This window comes from Mchenga conophoros, linkage group LG2, assembly GCF_057382185.1.
Source record: "Mchenga conophoros isolate Kocher_MC1m ecotype Shallow Benthic linkage group LG2, M_conophoros_male_GT1.1, whole genome shotgun sequence".
NCBI classification, from domain to species: Eukaryota; Metazoa; Chordata; class Actinopteri; order Cichliformes; family Cichlidae; genus Mchenga; species Mchenga conophoros.
The window spans coordinates 28,639,408-28,654,872 of NC_140527.1; the positions used below are offsets into that span (position 1 = coordinate 28,639,408).

Sequence of the window (15,465 nt, forward strand, 5' to 3'; positions counted from 1 at the left end):
GTGGATCAACAACGACCCTCGCTGTGGGATTTTATCAAGTTTATTTCATCTGGTTAGTCAAAACATTACATCACCCCAGTGTACTGCAAAACAATCAGAAAACATTCTTTGTCACAGTATTTTAAAAATTATTAATGCAAGCTATAAATGACTTCCTCTCGAGTTGATTCGTCTCGCTTTGGCTGTGTTGAAATTTCATTTGATTTGGTAAATTGAATTTTCTTAATTGTTAGAGTTAACTGATCAAGCACGGACTGAAATCGGTGTGGTTCTAAAAATGTGCAGCACTTGGAAATCTGCTACAACATTGTGCTTTTCTAGACACACCGCAAACAGCTGGAATTGGAAAGTGCTACATTCATTCACCATGAACACGAGAATAACAAATTTCACTTCAAATAAACTGGAGAGAGCTCCAGGGCGTCTCTCTGAAAACACTGAAAATCTAGAATTGTAATTTTACAGCGATAAATTCAAAGAGATTACAGAGTTTAAACATTTAAAAACACCTCACAAAAAATTACATCATATGGGAAGGAGTCTGTAAATATTTCAAAAGCATTTAATTTTTGTTGAATGCACGCTGGGTTCCAGAAACACATTTGAGTTGGGTTAAAGGTGTGAGTTTTGTTGCTTTGAGTTAATCTTTGTTCTTTTTTTCTCCCACTCGTGATTTTAAAAATGTCCGGTGATGCGCTTGGCCTGGCACCGAAAGCGAGTTTACAACAGTTTACAGACACATTCTTTTAGACACAACAGGTTAATCAACTGTGTCCAAACACGCGTTATCTGAATCCTGACTGCAGAACAAAAGTACAGAGCGTAAAATCTACCTGCTTTATCAGCTCGCTTGGCTTGAACTTGGTCATGGCATGTGCAGATATGACTGAGGTGCAGATAAAGTAAAAGGGGGCGCTGGAGGTCTTTGCTTCAGATATCTTTTTGGCTGGGAGTTTGTGCATTCCTCAAACTCACCGGACTCGAAATGTGTTACTGTTTGAAGTTTTCAAAGCAGGCAGAGTGTTAGCGAGATGAACCATTTAGGTGTGGCGTTGACAAATAGCATCCATGAGAAGTCTATAACATCTATAACATCTATATCTGACACTCTAAATGCATATAACGATGTAAAAACACTTCTGCCACCTTGTGTTGTTATTAGATCTCTCATACTAGAATTGGGCTTGGTAGAAGTAAGAACCAGCGTGTTTTTTCTGAAATGATTGATATGAATTTAACATTTATTGTCAGTGTTCCTGAACACAGCCTCTGTGTCACTAAAGAGGCAGAAGAATACTTTTCAACAAGCCAGAGAGTGGTTTGTTCACACGTGTCTGGCAATTAGAATAAATAGAACAATAAACACTGATTATTCAGACATGAAATAGCACCGTGCTGGCCTATTATAACATCCCATTTTAAAGGGTGTATCCCTGGAGAAGGCTTGTTTAGTATCACTCATTTGGCAGGTGAGTTAAAGTGAACACCAGGAGGTTGAAATCCTTGACAGAGGTTTAAAAAGTACAGATTTGGCAAATGTAATCAGATCTGACTAGTCAGAATAAAGACCAGAAAAAAGAAAAACCGCCGGGCAGACAGATGTGACAGTGGTTTCATGGCAACATAAGATCAACAAGTCACAGACATTAAAGTAATAAAAACATGGCACAGAAGAAAACCTTACGATGGGCCACTAAACATCTGTCGAGATAAACATCAAACTTTTGATCCCGCTTGGAGAACATCTTCAGCAGTTTCAGTAAAATCTACAATCACTGACAAACGTGAACAGCTCATTACAAAGAGGCTGACAGCGAGGGGGAGTCCTCAGATATCCATCTGGATCGGTGGAGGTGAGGAGAGAAAAACTTAACTTTGGCACACTGAATGAGGAGAGCTGGCAGAGACGTGAGGAGCGAGCCTGCAGCTGTGTTATGGCAGTGTTCGGATGAGGTTGGGCGGTGATTGGGGGGGTTGCACACACTCATAGCCCTTTGTTGAAGTAAACCCTCTCCACTCCTGGGTGGTTGGCACGGATTTTCTCCTGCAGCTCCGGCTCCAAGCGGCTGACTGACATAGAGCTGGATTAGAGGGCAAAAAATAAATAAAAGGGGTTAATGGGTCAAATGCATACAATGTAGGCATGTAATGCATCCTTTTTGGCAGAAAAAGACTCATGCACACTCTGCATATAGTCACATAATAATAAGATGATTTACTACTAATAACTTCAAAATGGTTCACTCACCTTTTCTGAGGGAATAAAGCACAACAGAGTGGTGTGGCAAACACGAGGCTGAAAAACAAGAAACGGAAATGATGAGCTCACGTGTTTTTAAATTAAAGGCCTCTCGAGCTCACCGAGATTCAAACTTAGAGATTTTTAGTAGATACACCTATGGTATCAATTTAAAGCTCTTGTGTTGCTTGGTTCTCAAGTTATCACATTTGCAAACTTACGTGTCCACACCGCCTGGCCAGGTGATAACAATGCCCCATCAGCTTAGTATAGATGAGGGGTAACAAAAGCCCCCCAAGAACTATGTCTCAGACTCTGCAGGCCTCAGTCAGCATGTTGAATTTAAGAAGTTCATGACAGCACAATTAGAAAAAGACTGAACGGGTATGGTGTCTTTGGACAGGTTTCCAGGAAAAAGCCCGTTCTCTTTAAAAAGAACATGGTAGCTTAAGTTTGCAAAGTTGCATCTGAATAAACCTCAAGCTTTCTGGAGCAACTCAACCAGAACATACCAGCACACCTGATACCAACTGTCAGGGAGGATGGTGGAGGGCTGATGATTTGGAAAGCCTGTTTTGCAGCATCAGGTTGTAGAAACCCTGCAGTCACTGAGTTAACAGTGAACGCATCTGTATACCAAAGTGTTCTAGAGTCATGTGAAAGTCATGAAAGTCATGTGACAGGACGATAATCCCAAGCACAGAAAAAAGGTGCAATGGCCGAGTCAGAGTCTGACTGAAATACTGTGACATTGTGGCATTAATGAATGCCTGCAAACCTGAATGAACTGAAGCAACGCTGTAGGGAAGAATGGACCAAACTGTTTACATAAACTCACACATTTACACAGACACACTGCTGTGATGGTGGAAGCTTCTATAAAACAAGGTTTACATCATTTCAAAAAATGATGTAAATGTCCATTTATCAGGATCTTATTGAGGGGAGATACTGATATCAGTCTGATACTAATACCAGTGCTGGTACTGAAATTATTTGTATTTTGATCAATCTGTCCACCTATAACTTATAACAGAGGTCTCAATCACGCAGCCTAGGGGGGCAAAAGTATTTGAAATTTTAAAAAAACAAACAAGACAATATTTGTGGGTGTTTTCTTGTTTGATTCATTGTTTTTTTTTTTTTACTACTTGAACACTAAAGTGGCCCTCCAACGAGATGACAGCGGCAGCAGCGGCCCACCGGTCATTTAAGTTTGAGACCCCTGATCTATAACATCACAGGGAGGGGGAACAGCTTTAAACCTGCATTCTATCAGAAGGCCACCAGATGGCGATAGCTCTGATTATAGAAATCTCCATGAAAAGCTTTCATTCTTGACCTCTGTGAACACTGCTGAGTTTATGGGATCAATTACTTCTTTAGGGGCACATCAAATAAAAAAATGAAACCTATTCTGTAAATCTTGGTCGTACCATGTTTCAAAATGGAGGATTACCTAAGATATGGAAATCACACACTCATGAGCTAACTAGTTATCAATCAGAGCCAGAGTCCGTGTCACATCCATTTTCTGGCGAGCAAGATGGCAGCGACAAAAACGTTCATCTCGAAGCTTCAAAATGGGAATCTAGAAACTAACAGGTGATGTCACACCTTCAATTTACGAGGGGCAGCCAATTAGAAGAAAGTCGGCATAAATGGAGGGCATATACACTACCTGCAAACCAAAAGCACAAAGCACTGTTGAAGCACTGATAAACACCAGGTGTACTGTAATTTCATCCTTGTGGGTGCAGAAACATCTGCACATTATTTAAGTAATGAAGCATGTATGTAAACTTCCATTACACATTGTGGAAGTGTGTGGATTAGCGTTCTCCTAAAAGGAGCCTGCTTCCCCATTTTTGTGGATTAGCTTGCAGAATGTGGTCCTGATCACAGTCATGTGAGTTACACAAGACTTTAACTGGTCGCACCGAGGGCTCGTGAGGCAACGCCGAGTAGGAAGCACAAAGTGAAAAGCTGGGTGATGATGTGCGAGTCATCATTAAAGAAAAAAAAGGAAGCAGCAGATTCAGTTTCATGTAAAAAATAATTAAGTTATTGAGCCACACACGGGCTAAAGCATCTTCATATCGTTATCCACTGAGCTAACAAATTTTATGAGGGCATTTTATTAGGGGCATTACACTACACTGTAAATGGAAGCATTTATCATCAGTGTGATCTTATGTTATGATTGTGGGGTGTTTGTAGTAGAAAGAAGACTGCACATGATGGTGAACGTATCAGGTGAACTATCTCTGGCAACTCACCAGAATCCCACCAGGCTGACTTGAATAGGTGCATTCATCCATGGGAACCTCTGAAAAAGGCCAGGCAGAAAAAAATGAGTGAGAGGCACAAAAGCGGCAGAGAATCCGAGAGCGGCCTCATGCACTCGGGGCTTTTGGTCTCTCTAATATGTGATCATAAAAAGGAGCTAGGCAGTTAATGATCGTCTAACTTGCTGACATTTAATGCAACAAATGCATTTCTCATATTTTGTCTTAACTCAGGCGTGTGCTTACCCTCAGAAAGGCCTTCTTTTCCAAATGGTTCATTAAAAATGGGGGAATAGCTGAAAAGAGAGGAAAACTGATTTTATTTCTGAAATTAATAATAATATCTGAAGCCAGATGTTAAAGTGAGAAAACACTTCCATACCCATTCCCGGAGAAGCCATGAGAATCCTGGAAACCACAACCTGAGAGATGGCCTGCTGCGCAGCCTTTGATGACTCTCCTAACCTGTTGTCATTTTCATCCATTATAGGTATACCATGCTGAAGCTCTCTGAAGACAACAAGCAAAACTGGTAACAGTTCTGGAGATAGATGACTGTGAATGCTGAATGCTCTGAATAATATGCATGGAAATGCACAAGAGCTCCTGCTGAAGAACCTGGAAACTGAAATGAAATACAGCAACAGCTGGGAAATAAAGTGGAGGAAGAGGCTGTGTAATGCATCTTACTTCGATAAATTAAATGTCAGGAAACCTGTTTTTCATGAAAACAACTGAAGTGTTCTTATAAAAGTGAAAACACTGAATGCAATTTCACTGCATGCTGTAAACCATGAACAGCACATGTATGAATTTATCATATCACGGGGACTCCTCACACAGATGGACGAACTCCCCGTTCTTCATAGTAATACATCAGAAACAGCAATGAGCAGACAAATATTTAAGATTTAATTAAAGTATGGAAATCTGAGTGTATGACCTGAAAACACAGAACAATGACACCCTCTAGTAAACTACACATTTTCAGTCATTAACTAGTTGCTTATTAGCATTTATATCACTAACCTTTTTGCACTTCTTAGCACCTTTGTCTGCACGACAGCACATTAGGTTTTCCATCAGTAGCCTTCTACCTACTGCTTACAGATACTCCGCATGAATTATGATCTTAAAAGACTTTCCTATCCAAATAATACCAAAAAATATCACTCAAAGTCATGTCTCTTAAACTGAGAACATGTTAACAGTTCTATAGTAAAGTCTGGACCTGATTATCCAATGGTGTAGAGGCCATGCAAGACGCAAAAGCCCCAAAAGCATAACAGAATTTTATTTTCTTAAACTTTATATCTTGAAATCATATTTCCAAAAGCATTTGATTTTTTTATCATAACAAAATGATATCATTGGTAGAATACAGTAGTGCAGTAGTAGTAGTTTCTCCCCTGCGCTACCGAGATTAGCAGTCACTCCCAAACTCAGCTAACTATCCTGCATACAGAACTTCCAAAACAAAGGAAACAAGGAGAAGTCGAGATATCAAATGACAAAAATGGAATCTGAAAGTTTAAGGAAAATTCCCATTTCTTGTTCAACATATTCAGAAGGAAAGAAAATAAATGGCTCTTAAGTTTGAAGTTGCTGAGACGTTAAAGCAGGGTGACACCCAAGTAGCAGCACCTCACAATCACAGTGGATTTATAATCTGAAACTCTGATTGAATCCAAATAAAGAATCCATGCGGGCCCTTATCAGTGAACGACCTGCTGCAAGCATCCAGGAAATATTTCTGCTTTCCCTGCATTATTATTTTTTTCCCAAAAATAGAAAAAAAAGATGTTTTAACGATGCCTTTTACAATTAGAGACATCCCAAATGTGTGCGTTTCCAGGGAAAAGCTTTCTGAGCATTAATTACTGTTTTAATACCCATCCAGGAGCAGCACTGTGAAAAAGAGCAACAGATAGAGGGAGAGACAATCAAAATAGCATTGTCCTTATAAAAACATGAAACAGCTCTGACTGCTTGATTATTCATTATCATTTCACTAAGGTGCAGTGTTCTCCATTTATAACTATTCCTGTATGACATTGAAGAAAGGAAAACAAATCATCAGAACATCAAAACAAGCTGAGCCCAGGGTTCAGTAACTTGATGTTCTGGTCATGGTTCGTAACCAACTTGGAGTTTGACACTATTAACACACATGAAACTTCTCTGCTCTTCTCAAGTTGTCAGTTCATTATAGCACAAAAGTACTGCAGTTAGGAGAACTCAGGACGATTTAAATAATGTCATCAAGCCAGTGTGTCGCTCCTCCTGTACCGGAGGTATGACACTGACTCTAATCATATCATCTTTGAGACCGAGCGAATCTTTAGTATAAATATTGCATTAAGAGTGGATGGACAGATGGACAGACCAGTGATCTTTACCTTTGTCGCATCAGCGGGATGTTGATACAGTTAGCAGCAGCTACAGCAGCAAATGGAACAAACCGTCCGATCAGCGGTGAAACGTGCTGCAGCGGGAGGAAAGGAGGAAGCTCAGATGTAAACATAGCTTGAAGAATTCACGCCAATATTTCAGATGCTTTACAGAAAGGCCTTTCTGCCGCAAAGTCCAAATAAAAGCTCGCATGACAACATGATTACTGAGCGTGATGCTCTAAACAACATGGGCTTTCAGTGAGAAACAATTCATGTGTGGCTAACTTCATACCAGCACACCCACATGTCTGAAGTCAAAGCATTAATAGGAGATGTAGGATGGGGTTAGATGAACTGATACCTTTGTTAGTGCATTTAGTCCTAGAGCGGTGGCAACTGCCCCCGTGGTGGCAGACACATAAGCTGTGCCAAGCTGACTGCGAACAAAAGAGGCACCGGTCACGTCACACAAACAAAAACCACCGTCCACACCAGCACTGTTAAATTAAGGGGTTAATATGTGCCGGCATCAGCGCCAAAGCAGCTGCCTCTTACCCGACGGTTATGGGAGCGTCACCACTCCTGTTGGTGTAATTCACTATTGCGTTGAAAGACTGATTGATCCACTGCCAGAACAGCACAGCAGGAGTTGTCCTGTAAATTGAAAATACAGTTTGAAATCATTAAAAATGTGCATTACAGTGGGTGTAAACAGATATTTGTACTCTCCTGTGTGGGAATGCCATCATCCCAACAAGCACCAATAACACTGGCTCCTTCTATAAGCAAAAACAGCAATGCTGCATGCACTACACCAGCCCTGTGAAACTTTAGCAGCAAAATTTAAACCAGCATGTGTGAATTTCCCTCGAGGACATGCTCTGCTGCTTAAAAAGAAGCTATAATAGGCCTGGGTGTGGCTGTGACAGTCTGACAATTAACTCGCACATGATCTTACTTATAAAATGTCATCATGCATCCAGTGATCGTCATGTTCATTGGAACCTGTGCCGACATGCGGCCTATCAGGATCATCTTCTCTCCAGTGTCGGGATGGAAAGCTGAGTCAAAAACATACTTGGCTCTCCACAGTTCATCCTCCGTCAGCCCTGGAGAGACTATACCTTCCCTGCAAGACAGCGAGCGTGTAAAATCATATTTCTCGTTTTACACCGGCAGTGAGTTTACAGCCTGTTTCTGAAAAACTGGGCGGGCTGGTTACCTGTAATCGGTGATGATTTTGTGCGCGTGTGCTAGTTGTTCGTTTGTCAGGAGAATGTTCCTGGGATCTGTGACGGTGAAGAAATGTTTAGCCCGACCCACAAATGTGCTCTGGTCCCAGCGGGGCTCCTTGATGTTTATGGAAGTGGATAGCTCGGCTGCCATTTTTATCTGGGGAAACAAAATGTTACAGGCGCAATAAATGTATCCGATTTTGCACATGGTAATACTTATCATAGTCGTTTTCGTTTCCACACTTATATTCCTGGACTACAGCAGAGTGGCTGTGCATGAGTCACAGTTTGAAATAATCTTGGGCATTGATAAAATAGATGGATGAACTGCTACCGTGTCTCTGCTATATTTGAACCTTCAAAGTGGTTTCTACCACAAGTAGAATCACACACACAGATGTACTATGACAAAGTGCTTTCAAACATTCTCACACACACTCTGATTAATGCATCTCGGGCAACTCGACGTTCAGTACCTTTTCCAAGGATGTGTCAACATGTGGACCGGAAAAGCTGGAAATTAATTCACCAGGGCCCTGCTCCAGCACTTAGCAGAGGAGTTAGCTTCCCTTCGGGCTTCATTTCTCTTGCAGACAAAAGTCAGCAAGGGAGGACTGGCGGAGCACAATGCTTCTTTTGCCACGCTGCTAATTCAGCATAATGTGACTAAGTGAGGGCTGACCTAACAGGAGGACTGCGAAACACCAAATTGCAACTGGGCACACACACCAACTCCCAGTCTGAAAAGCACCCTGCATGTTTAGGACAGCTGGGAAAGTGGCATTTTTAACCAAAAAGTTACAAACTGAGTAAAGTCTGTGGCTTTATTTGCTGTAACTGGGTACTTACCTAAAACTTTATTATATTAATTAGTCTGAAAGCAGACAGAACTGGCTTGCAATGGAAAAACACCAGTGGATGGGGTTTTTTTTGTGGATGTGCATGCAGCATGCTGTTCCAACCCAGCTTGATCTGGATTTGTTCTTTGCCTCAGATGAACAACTGTGAGAAGGCATGCAGCAGCAATGAACTCGAACTGAAGCATGGCTGCTGGATCGGCTTAAATAAGAAATCTGTGCAGTACAGAAAGCATGCTGTCGCTTTAAATTGAATTAAACTCAACGGGGGTTCTCACGAGATGTCAAAAAGCCTTCAGTGGCCCAATAAGACACAAAATTACTGCTGGAAAGAGATTAAAGGGCACTTCCTGGCCTCAAACCCCCGAGTTAGCGTGAATAATATGATGCCAAATCAGTAATAAATGCGCTGTGAAAGGAGTGAAGTTTGTACCGACACGGCCTTTGATCCATAAACGCACAGCTGGTTCTGCCCTCAGTCTCAGCCAATCAACGGCGGCCTGCGTGGCTACACATTAACCTGCAACTCCTTACAATCAATTGTTATGTATCCCACATATTTCAACCCCTGTATCAGCCTGGTATGTGCTATAATACAAAACGCGGCTCTCTGTGCGTGGTCGCAGGGTAATAACATGCCCCCTGAATGGATACGGTTTGTTGTCCAACCCGACGTAGACCAGTTAAATCTGGACTGTAACTGGAGGTGTTTCTGTGATCTGAAGAAGAAAAAAGGGCGCCAAAATCTTTCCCCAAAACAATGAAAATCAAGGTGCGACCGTTTTAAAAATGGCAAATTAGCCACTACATCTGTCCAGCCCGTTAATTGTCCAGCTGTGCGCCCCAGATTCAACTAGTATCAGCCTGCCACATCCACACACGAGCAGTGGGATCCCGAGGAGCAAAAAGCTGTCTGATCACTGCTTGACACGTCGGACACACAAGCGCACACGGCACAAAACTGTCGGTCCGTTTTGGGAAACGAGCACAGGTTACTTACTGCACTGTGGTCTCCGGAGGTCCGCAAGAGGAGTCCCTGAAAGGCTGCGGCCAGCTAATTTTCAATGCAGCAGTGTCAGCTCGGCCGGAGGGCGCACAGGAACCGCGAGGGGCTTCACCGACAAAATAAAAGCCTTGCCTCGCTTCTTACTAGGGAAAAACATCTTATAATGACAGGAAAAAAAACACGCAGTGTTGATCCAATCTTTCGCAAAGCAGCAGGAGCTGTGATCAGCAGTCTGAGGGGAGAAACTGAGCTGCAATCCGCCAAATCCTTTAAATCATGCTTTTATTTTCAGCACTACATCCGCCGGTGCTCTGTGAACTATCGCTACATTGATTTTACAGGCAGTAAATCAGTAATATCGGTTAAAACTTCGGAGGATTTCCACACATGCACGTGTAATAAGCGGATATTAATAGTGGTCCATGACATGTGCATGAAAATTAAAGCAAACGAGAGGTTATTTGGTTAATATCAGAAATGCACAATAAAAAAGAAAAGTAAAACATCATGCTGCAAACAATGTCCTACCTTTTTCCATGTTAAAAAAAAACTGTGCAAAAATCCTGTTTTAGAAATTAAATAAACAAGAAAAACAGATGTTAAAATGACCAGTTTACTGCAAATAGTCCACTCACAATAAAGCTCATTATCAGTGTCTGAGCTGATCACCTGCACCGATTTTGGGTGTCTGTTTCCATCTAGTGGTCACTCCTCGGGAATAATGTCATAAGCTGTACAAAAGGGGAAATAAATGACACAGCAACTCCAGTTTTAATTTTTTTTATAGCTGTGAGTGCAAAACATTAAGTTATATTATTATTTTTATTTATTTTACATCTGATGTCATTTGTAGCAGTATTGCCTAGTTAAATGAAATACATTAACTCCCATCCCACATGGAAAAGAAATAGTAAAAACTTATATGTGATTACTCATGAAATTGGCCACTTTCATGAGTAAATCATATAAGGCTTACATGATTTACTCATGAAAGTGGCCACTTTCATGAGTAAATCATATAAGGCTTACATGATTTACTCATGAAAGTGGCCACTTTCTCATTACTTTCATACATTGTTTTAGTAAGTATCCAAAACATACAAGTTTCATTATATAACTTTTCAAGGGATCTTATATCTGTTTTCACTCTTATATGCTTTTCATACAAGTTTCACACAAGACAGATACAAACTTTATAAGATTTATATATATCTTTTCCGTATGGGATATGAGACAGCAGAAAGAGAACTACTTACACTATAACGGGATATAAAAAGAACAAAGTTTGTCAGTGCCATGTGATAAAAATCAAATACAAAAGTGCAAAGAGAACATACTCGTTTCTATCATCTCACAAAATAAGCACTTTCGCTTCGGTTACAAAAAGAAAAGAGTTCACATTGTATGCACTGCAACCTTTTGTTTGAGGCCATGCCGAGTGAAAGATGCAGCGTATATACTGTATGTGGCGACACACTCTGCTTATCAACATCTAGTCGTTATTCTCAGCGTTAGTTCATTCATGTTTCCTGACAATCCAGCAGGTATTATGACAGTATTGTTCATAGTAGCAATCATTTCTAGCAATTAAAACATCATGCACAGAGAGGAAGGAGTTAAAAGGACGGTGGTGTTCATCTAGACGTTACAGTTTCCATTTTATTGTAATTATGGCACACATTTTCAGGGGAGAGGGATTGAATGCTTCTTTTCCCCAAGCCTCTGTGCAGCCCATTACCGTTCTTAGCAGTGATCTTTACAGGAAATAGTCCGGCGTACGCCGCGTCACGTGGGGCTCTCCTCTGCGTGGTGCAGGGTCAAACTGTAGGCTAAAACAAACAAAGGGCAGGGCTCTCGTCATCTCATAGACTGAATAATAAGGTTTATTTATTTAAGTCAGCAAAGTGAGATTAATTGTTTAGCCAGCTATGTCAACTTTAAAGTCAAGAGTTTCTGTGTCACAAAGGTAGCCTGGCTAAATCACCATGGTAACCTATGCTGAATGCTCAGCCTGGTCGAGAGCAAGTTATGTTCTATCGGCTGAAAGTGGCACATTTTCCCTGACTCTTTTATTTACAGTAAGTTTATTATAGATTGTTAAACTGCTGTTAAACTAAAACCACTGAATGAAGTGCAAACATTCCCGATGCATTACCACAGTAATGTACATGTAATTATTTATGCTGAATCCAGAATGCACACCAGGAATATTCGTTCAATGAATAACATTAATTTCATTAATTTGATCTGCCAACAAACTAAAGAGATTTCCCCGTCTCCTTCATTAGGCTATGAGACAGTAACCTTTAATGCTTAAATGGATCCAGTTTAAAGTGTTAGAGCTCTAATGTGCACCCATCACCTTAGAAATGAACAGACAGCAGCACTGAGACTGCACTCAGCCATAAAATTATTAACTTGAATTAAAATGTTTATTTTACTGCTCTGTGCACTAAATTGCTAGATTATGTTCATTATAGACTAGTCATCACCACTTTATCATTATCATCTGATAGCATCGATGACTGAAGTAGGTAGCACTCACGGGGATCATTTTGTGAGGAAGAAGAGTCATATGACATAAGGGGTGACTTAACAGCGAAAGTTGATAACCAGGTGTTGCTGAGCCAGCTAAAGTAATGAAAGACTGGCTTTGTTGAACTTTGTATGTAGCATCCCCCCCTCATTGCAAAAAGATATGTTTGCATTATTAGACATGACAAACTTTACTTACAAGGAGTATTTCAACGTGTCATCAAGCTCCATGATTGCTGCCTGGTTTCCACAACGATAGCAATAGTTTGGTGCACTGAAGATCGTCACTACATTGCGGTCGTGGCACCAGTTATAACCCTAAATCAAGACATCAGCTTCATGTTAGCTATTTTATAGCCACTGACTGTGAAGGGTACATCTGACGAAGAAAAAAACAGAATTACTTGTAGTACACAAACAAAGTCAGAGTACCTCCATAACCAGCTGGTGGGCTCTTGAAACCAAAGTGAGACCGTTTGCGTGGTTGAATGTCTCAGAAATGTCCTGCCCGAAAGTGTAGCCAGCACCGCGTGGTGATATGCCCCAGCCACCGCGGTCATCAGGATCTGACCATAACAAGTCACACATTGGACCCTGAAAGGCGAAGGGAACGCCAGTGTTGTTTAGTGCAATTTCTATTCAGTAAAAAGAACAGAGTGAGCATACAGTGATTACCTACAGACTCCATGGTGAACTTTCTTGAATGCGTATGCCTACACTAAAGCAGTCAGCTGGGATATTTCCTAAATTAATCTCTAAACATCTCTAAAAAGTATTTACGTAATCTGTGTTTACCTCATGAGGAACCTCCTGCAGGCGATCCAGCGCTCTGATGTGTTCCAGTGTATCTATTGATGGGGATAATCCTCCATGTAGGCAGAATATCTTTCAAATAAGAAATATGAAATAAACAACACATAACAGCTCAGTGCACCTGTCCTTCAGGTTGGGTCTGAAAAAACAACATTACCTGGTTATCTACCAGCGCGGTAAGGGGAAGATAATCAAACAGATCTGTAAAGTACTTCCAAACGTTGGCATTTCCATATTTCCTCAAGCACTCGTCGTAAAAACCGTACACCTGCGTGATCTGTCTGCTCTCGTGGTTCCCTCTGAGAATTGTGATCCGTTCGCGGAACCTTACCTACGAAGAAAAACACATTTGTAATAGAAGTTTGGTGCATCAATCCAAATATTGATACGGGTATCAGATCGAAACTAGCACAACAGGATGGATACTTTGCTTCTATCCTCTAAGGTCAGTAAATTTATAAACATTCATCTCAAAAATCATGACACACTGCTCTCCCCTCAATAAGATGCCTTTATACACTAAACGTATCAGTAATACTGGCTTTGTTTACTTGGAATTGCATCAATACCAAAATTTGCAGTTCTGCACAGTTTTACTTCATTAAAAAATTTAAGTCCATATCGATGTTAAGATTACTTTTTTTGAAATACCTTAAGAGAAACCAGAAGTGTAACAGTCTCCACAGAATAGTAGCCTCTGTCAACATAATCTCCCATGAAGAGGTAATTAGTGTCCGGAGATTTCCCTCCAATCTTAAACAGCTCCATCAGGTCGTGAAACTGTCCGTGGACATCTCCACACACTGTCACTGGGCATCTCACCTCCTGCACATTGGACTCTTTTGTCAAGATCTCCTTGGCCTACGCATGAGAACCAAGAAAACAGGTTAGCATGTACCAGAATGTGGTGCAGTTTGGGAGCCTGTGGAGTACACAAGTTATTAATAAGCCAGATTCCAATATTCCTGCTTTTAAAAAAAAATCTGATTATTAAAGAGTTTTCTTGTGTGCTTCTGTAAGTGCACTTTAGGACAAGCAGTGGGCGTAGGTAGGGAAAACATTCGCAGGCATCCCCCCTCCATCTTCTCGGCTTGTCTTAGAAATCCACAGCATGCAGCTACAGTCAAATGGTGTGCTCCTGTAAGGCCACATGCAATAACGTCTGAGTCCAGGCAATATTTCTATTAAAGGAGCCATTCGGGGGGGCTGTACGGGCTAAGCGTCGGCTAGCACTGCGGAAAGCTAATAATGTGGGGTACTAATATTAAGTCGCCTGGTAAACCTCACCTTTTCGCAGAGGACTTTGACCTGATTCTCTGTCAGCTGCTTGCACTCGTTCAGTTGTTCGATCCATCCGTCCAGCTCCTTGGTGAATGACTTGTCGTCCATGCCTGCTTTGCCGTCAGCTAGCGAGCCGACCAGCTGTAAAATTCCTCGGGAAAATATCTCGCTATTTCGTTACGTTTCGGTGTCTCTGCTACGCTACGTCCTACTGACTGGAGAGCTCTGGTGTATTCGCAGCTAGCGCGTGCATGTGCGTGTGCTCGCACGCGGGTGTGCTCCTATCCAGGGGCGGATAAGAAATTTTCTTAGGGTGGCATGGAAATCAAACGGGGTGGCAAAATCACAGCCATTTCTTTACACATGTGCAGGCAGTGGTGGTTTTTGATATGGGCGACATGGGTGGTTGCCCGGGGCGGCATCGCGGCGGGGGTGGCATCATGGCATCGGCAAAAAAAAGTTGCTTGCACCCATGCTGCCCCGACATCATGCCAGCGCATTTTGGGGATTGCATGGGAACCAATCGGAGTAAAGGCTGGGTTTCCTGGGTTGTGTGAAATCCCAGAAAAAAAACCTATACAAGGTGTAGGTCTATTAGTTTCTGTTGTGGGGTTGGGTGTTAATACTGGAGATGCAAGATGGACAAGAAAAGGTCAAAGCCATCAGGTCCTTGGTTTATAAAAAAAATAGAGTAAAGAAGAGGAGAAATGAGCAAAAGATACAGGTAAGCAGATGTGTCTTTGGATAAAGGCAGGTATTATGTATCCTGAAACAAGATAACATTCATTAGTAGGGATTGGGAAAACTTTGTTAGCTAC

General features: G+C 41.5%; 2 protein-coding genes across 4 annotated transcripts; both read right to left on the reverse strand.

The window, feature by feature from the left end:
- Positions 1-24: 24 nt before the first annotated feature.
- On the reverse strand, positions 25-10,750 carry sfxn1 (sideroflexin 1). 3 transcript variants are annotated; one of them, XM_085292423.1, is made up of 12 exons: positions 10,688-10,750; positions 10,013-10,581; positions 8,143-8,312; positions 7,879-8,049; positions 7,476-7,574; positions 7,282-7,357; positions 6,927-7,012; positions 4,910-5,037; positions 4,774-4,823; positions 4,519-4,568; positions 2,249-2,296; positions 25-2,081 (listed from the first exon to the last, which is right to left on the reverse strand). In XM_085292423.1, exons 3-12 carry the CDS (start codon positions 8,304-8,306, stop codon positions 1,985-1,987), a joined length of 969 nt encoding a protein of 322 aa, XP_085148549.1. In that variant the 5' UTR covers positions 8,307-8,312; positions 10,013-10,581; positions 10,688-10,750; the 3' UTR covers positions 25-1,984. The 3 variants fall into 3 exon arrangements, with proteins under 3 accessions (XP_085148549.1, XP_085148540.1, XP_085148558.1); XM_085292414.1 differs by lacking the exon at positions 10,688-10,750 and having other exon boundaries at positions 10,013-10,640; XM_085292432.1 differs by lacking the exons at positions 10,013-10,581; positions 10,688-10,750 and adding an exon at positions 8,632-9,971.
- Positions 10,751-10,770: 20 nt separating this feature from the next.
- LOC146582167 (serine/threonine-protein phosphatase 2A catalytic subunit alpha isoform-like) lies at positions 10,771-14,909 on the reverse strand. The gene is made up of 7 exons (XM_085292445.1): positions 14,654-14,909; positions 14,018-14,227; positions 13,524-13,697; positions 13,349-13,438; positions 12,986-13,147; positions 12,753-12,871; positions 10,771-11,847 (listed from the first exon to the last, which is right to left on the reverse strand). The coding sequence occupies exons 1-7, from the start codon at positions 14,753-14,755 to the stop codon at positions 11,775-11,777; spliced, it is 930 nt and encodes a 309-aa protein (XP_085148571.1). The 5' UTR covers positions 14,756-14,909; the 3' UTR covers positions 10,771-11,774.
- Between the last annotated feature and the right edge of the window lie 556 nt (positions 14,910-15,465).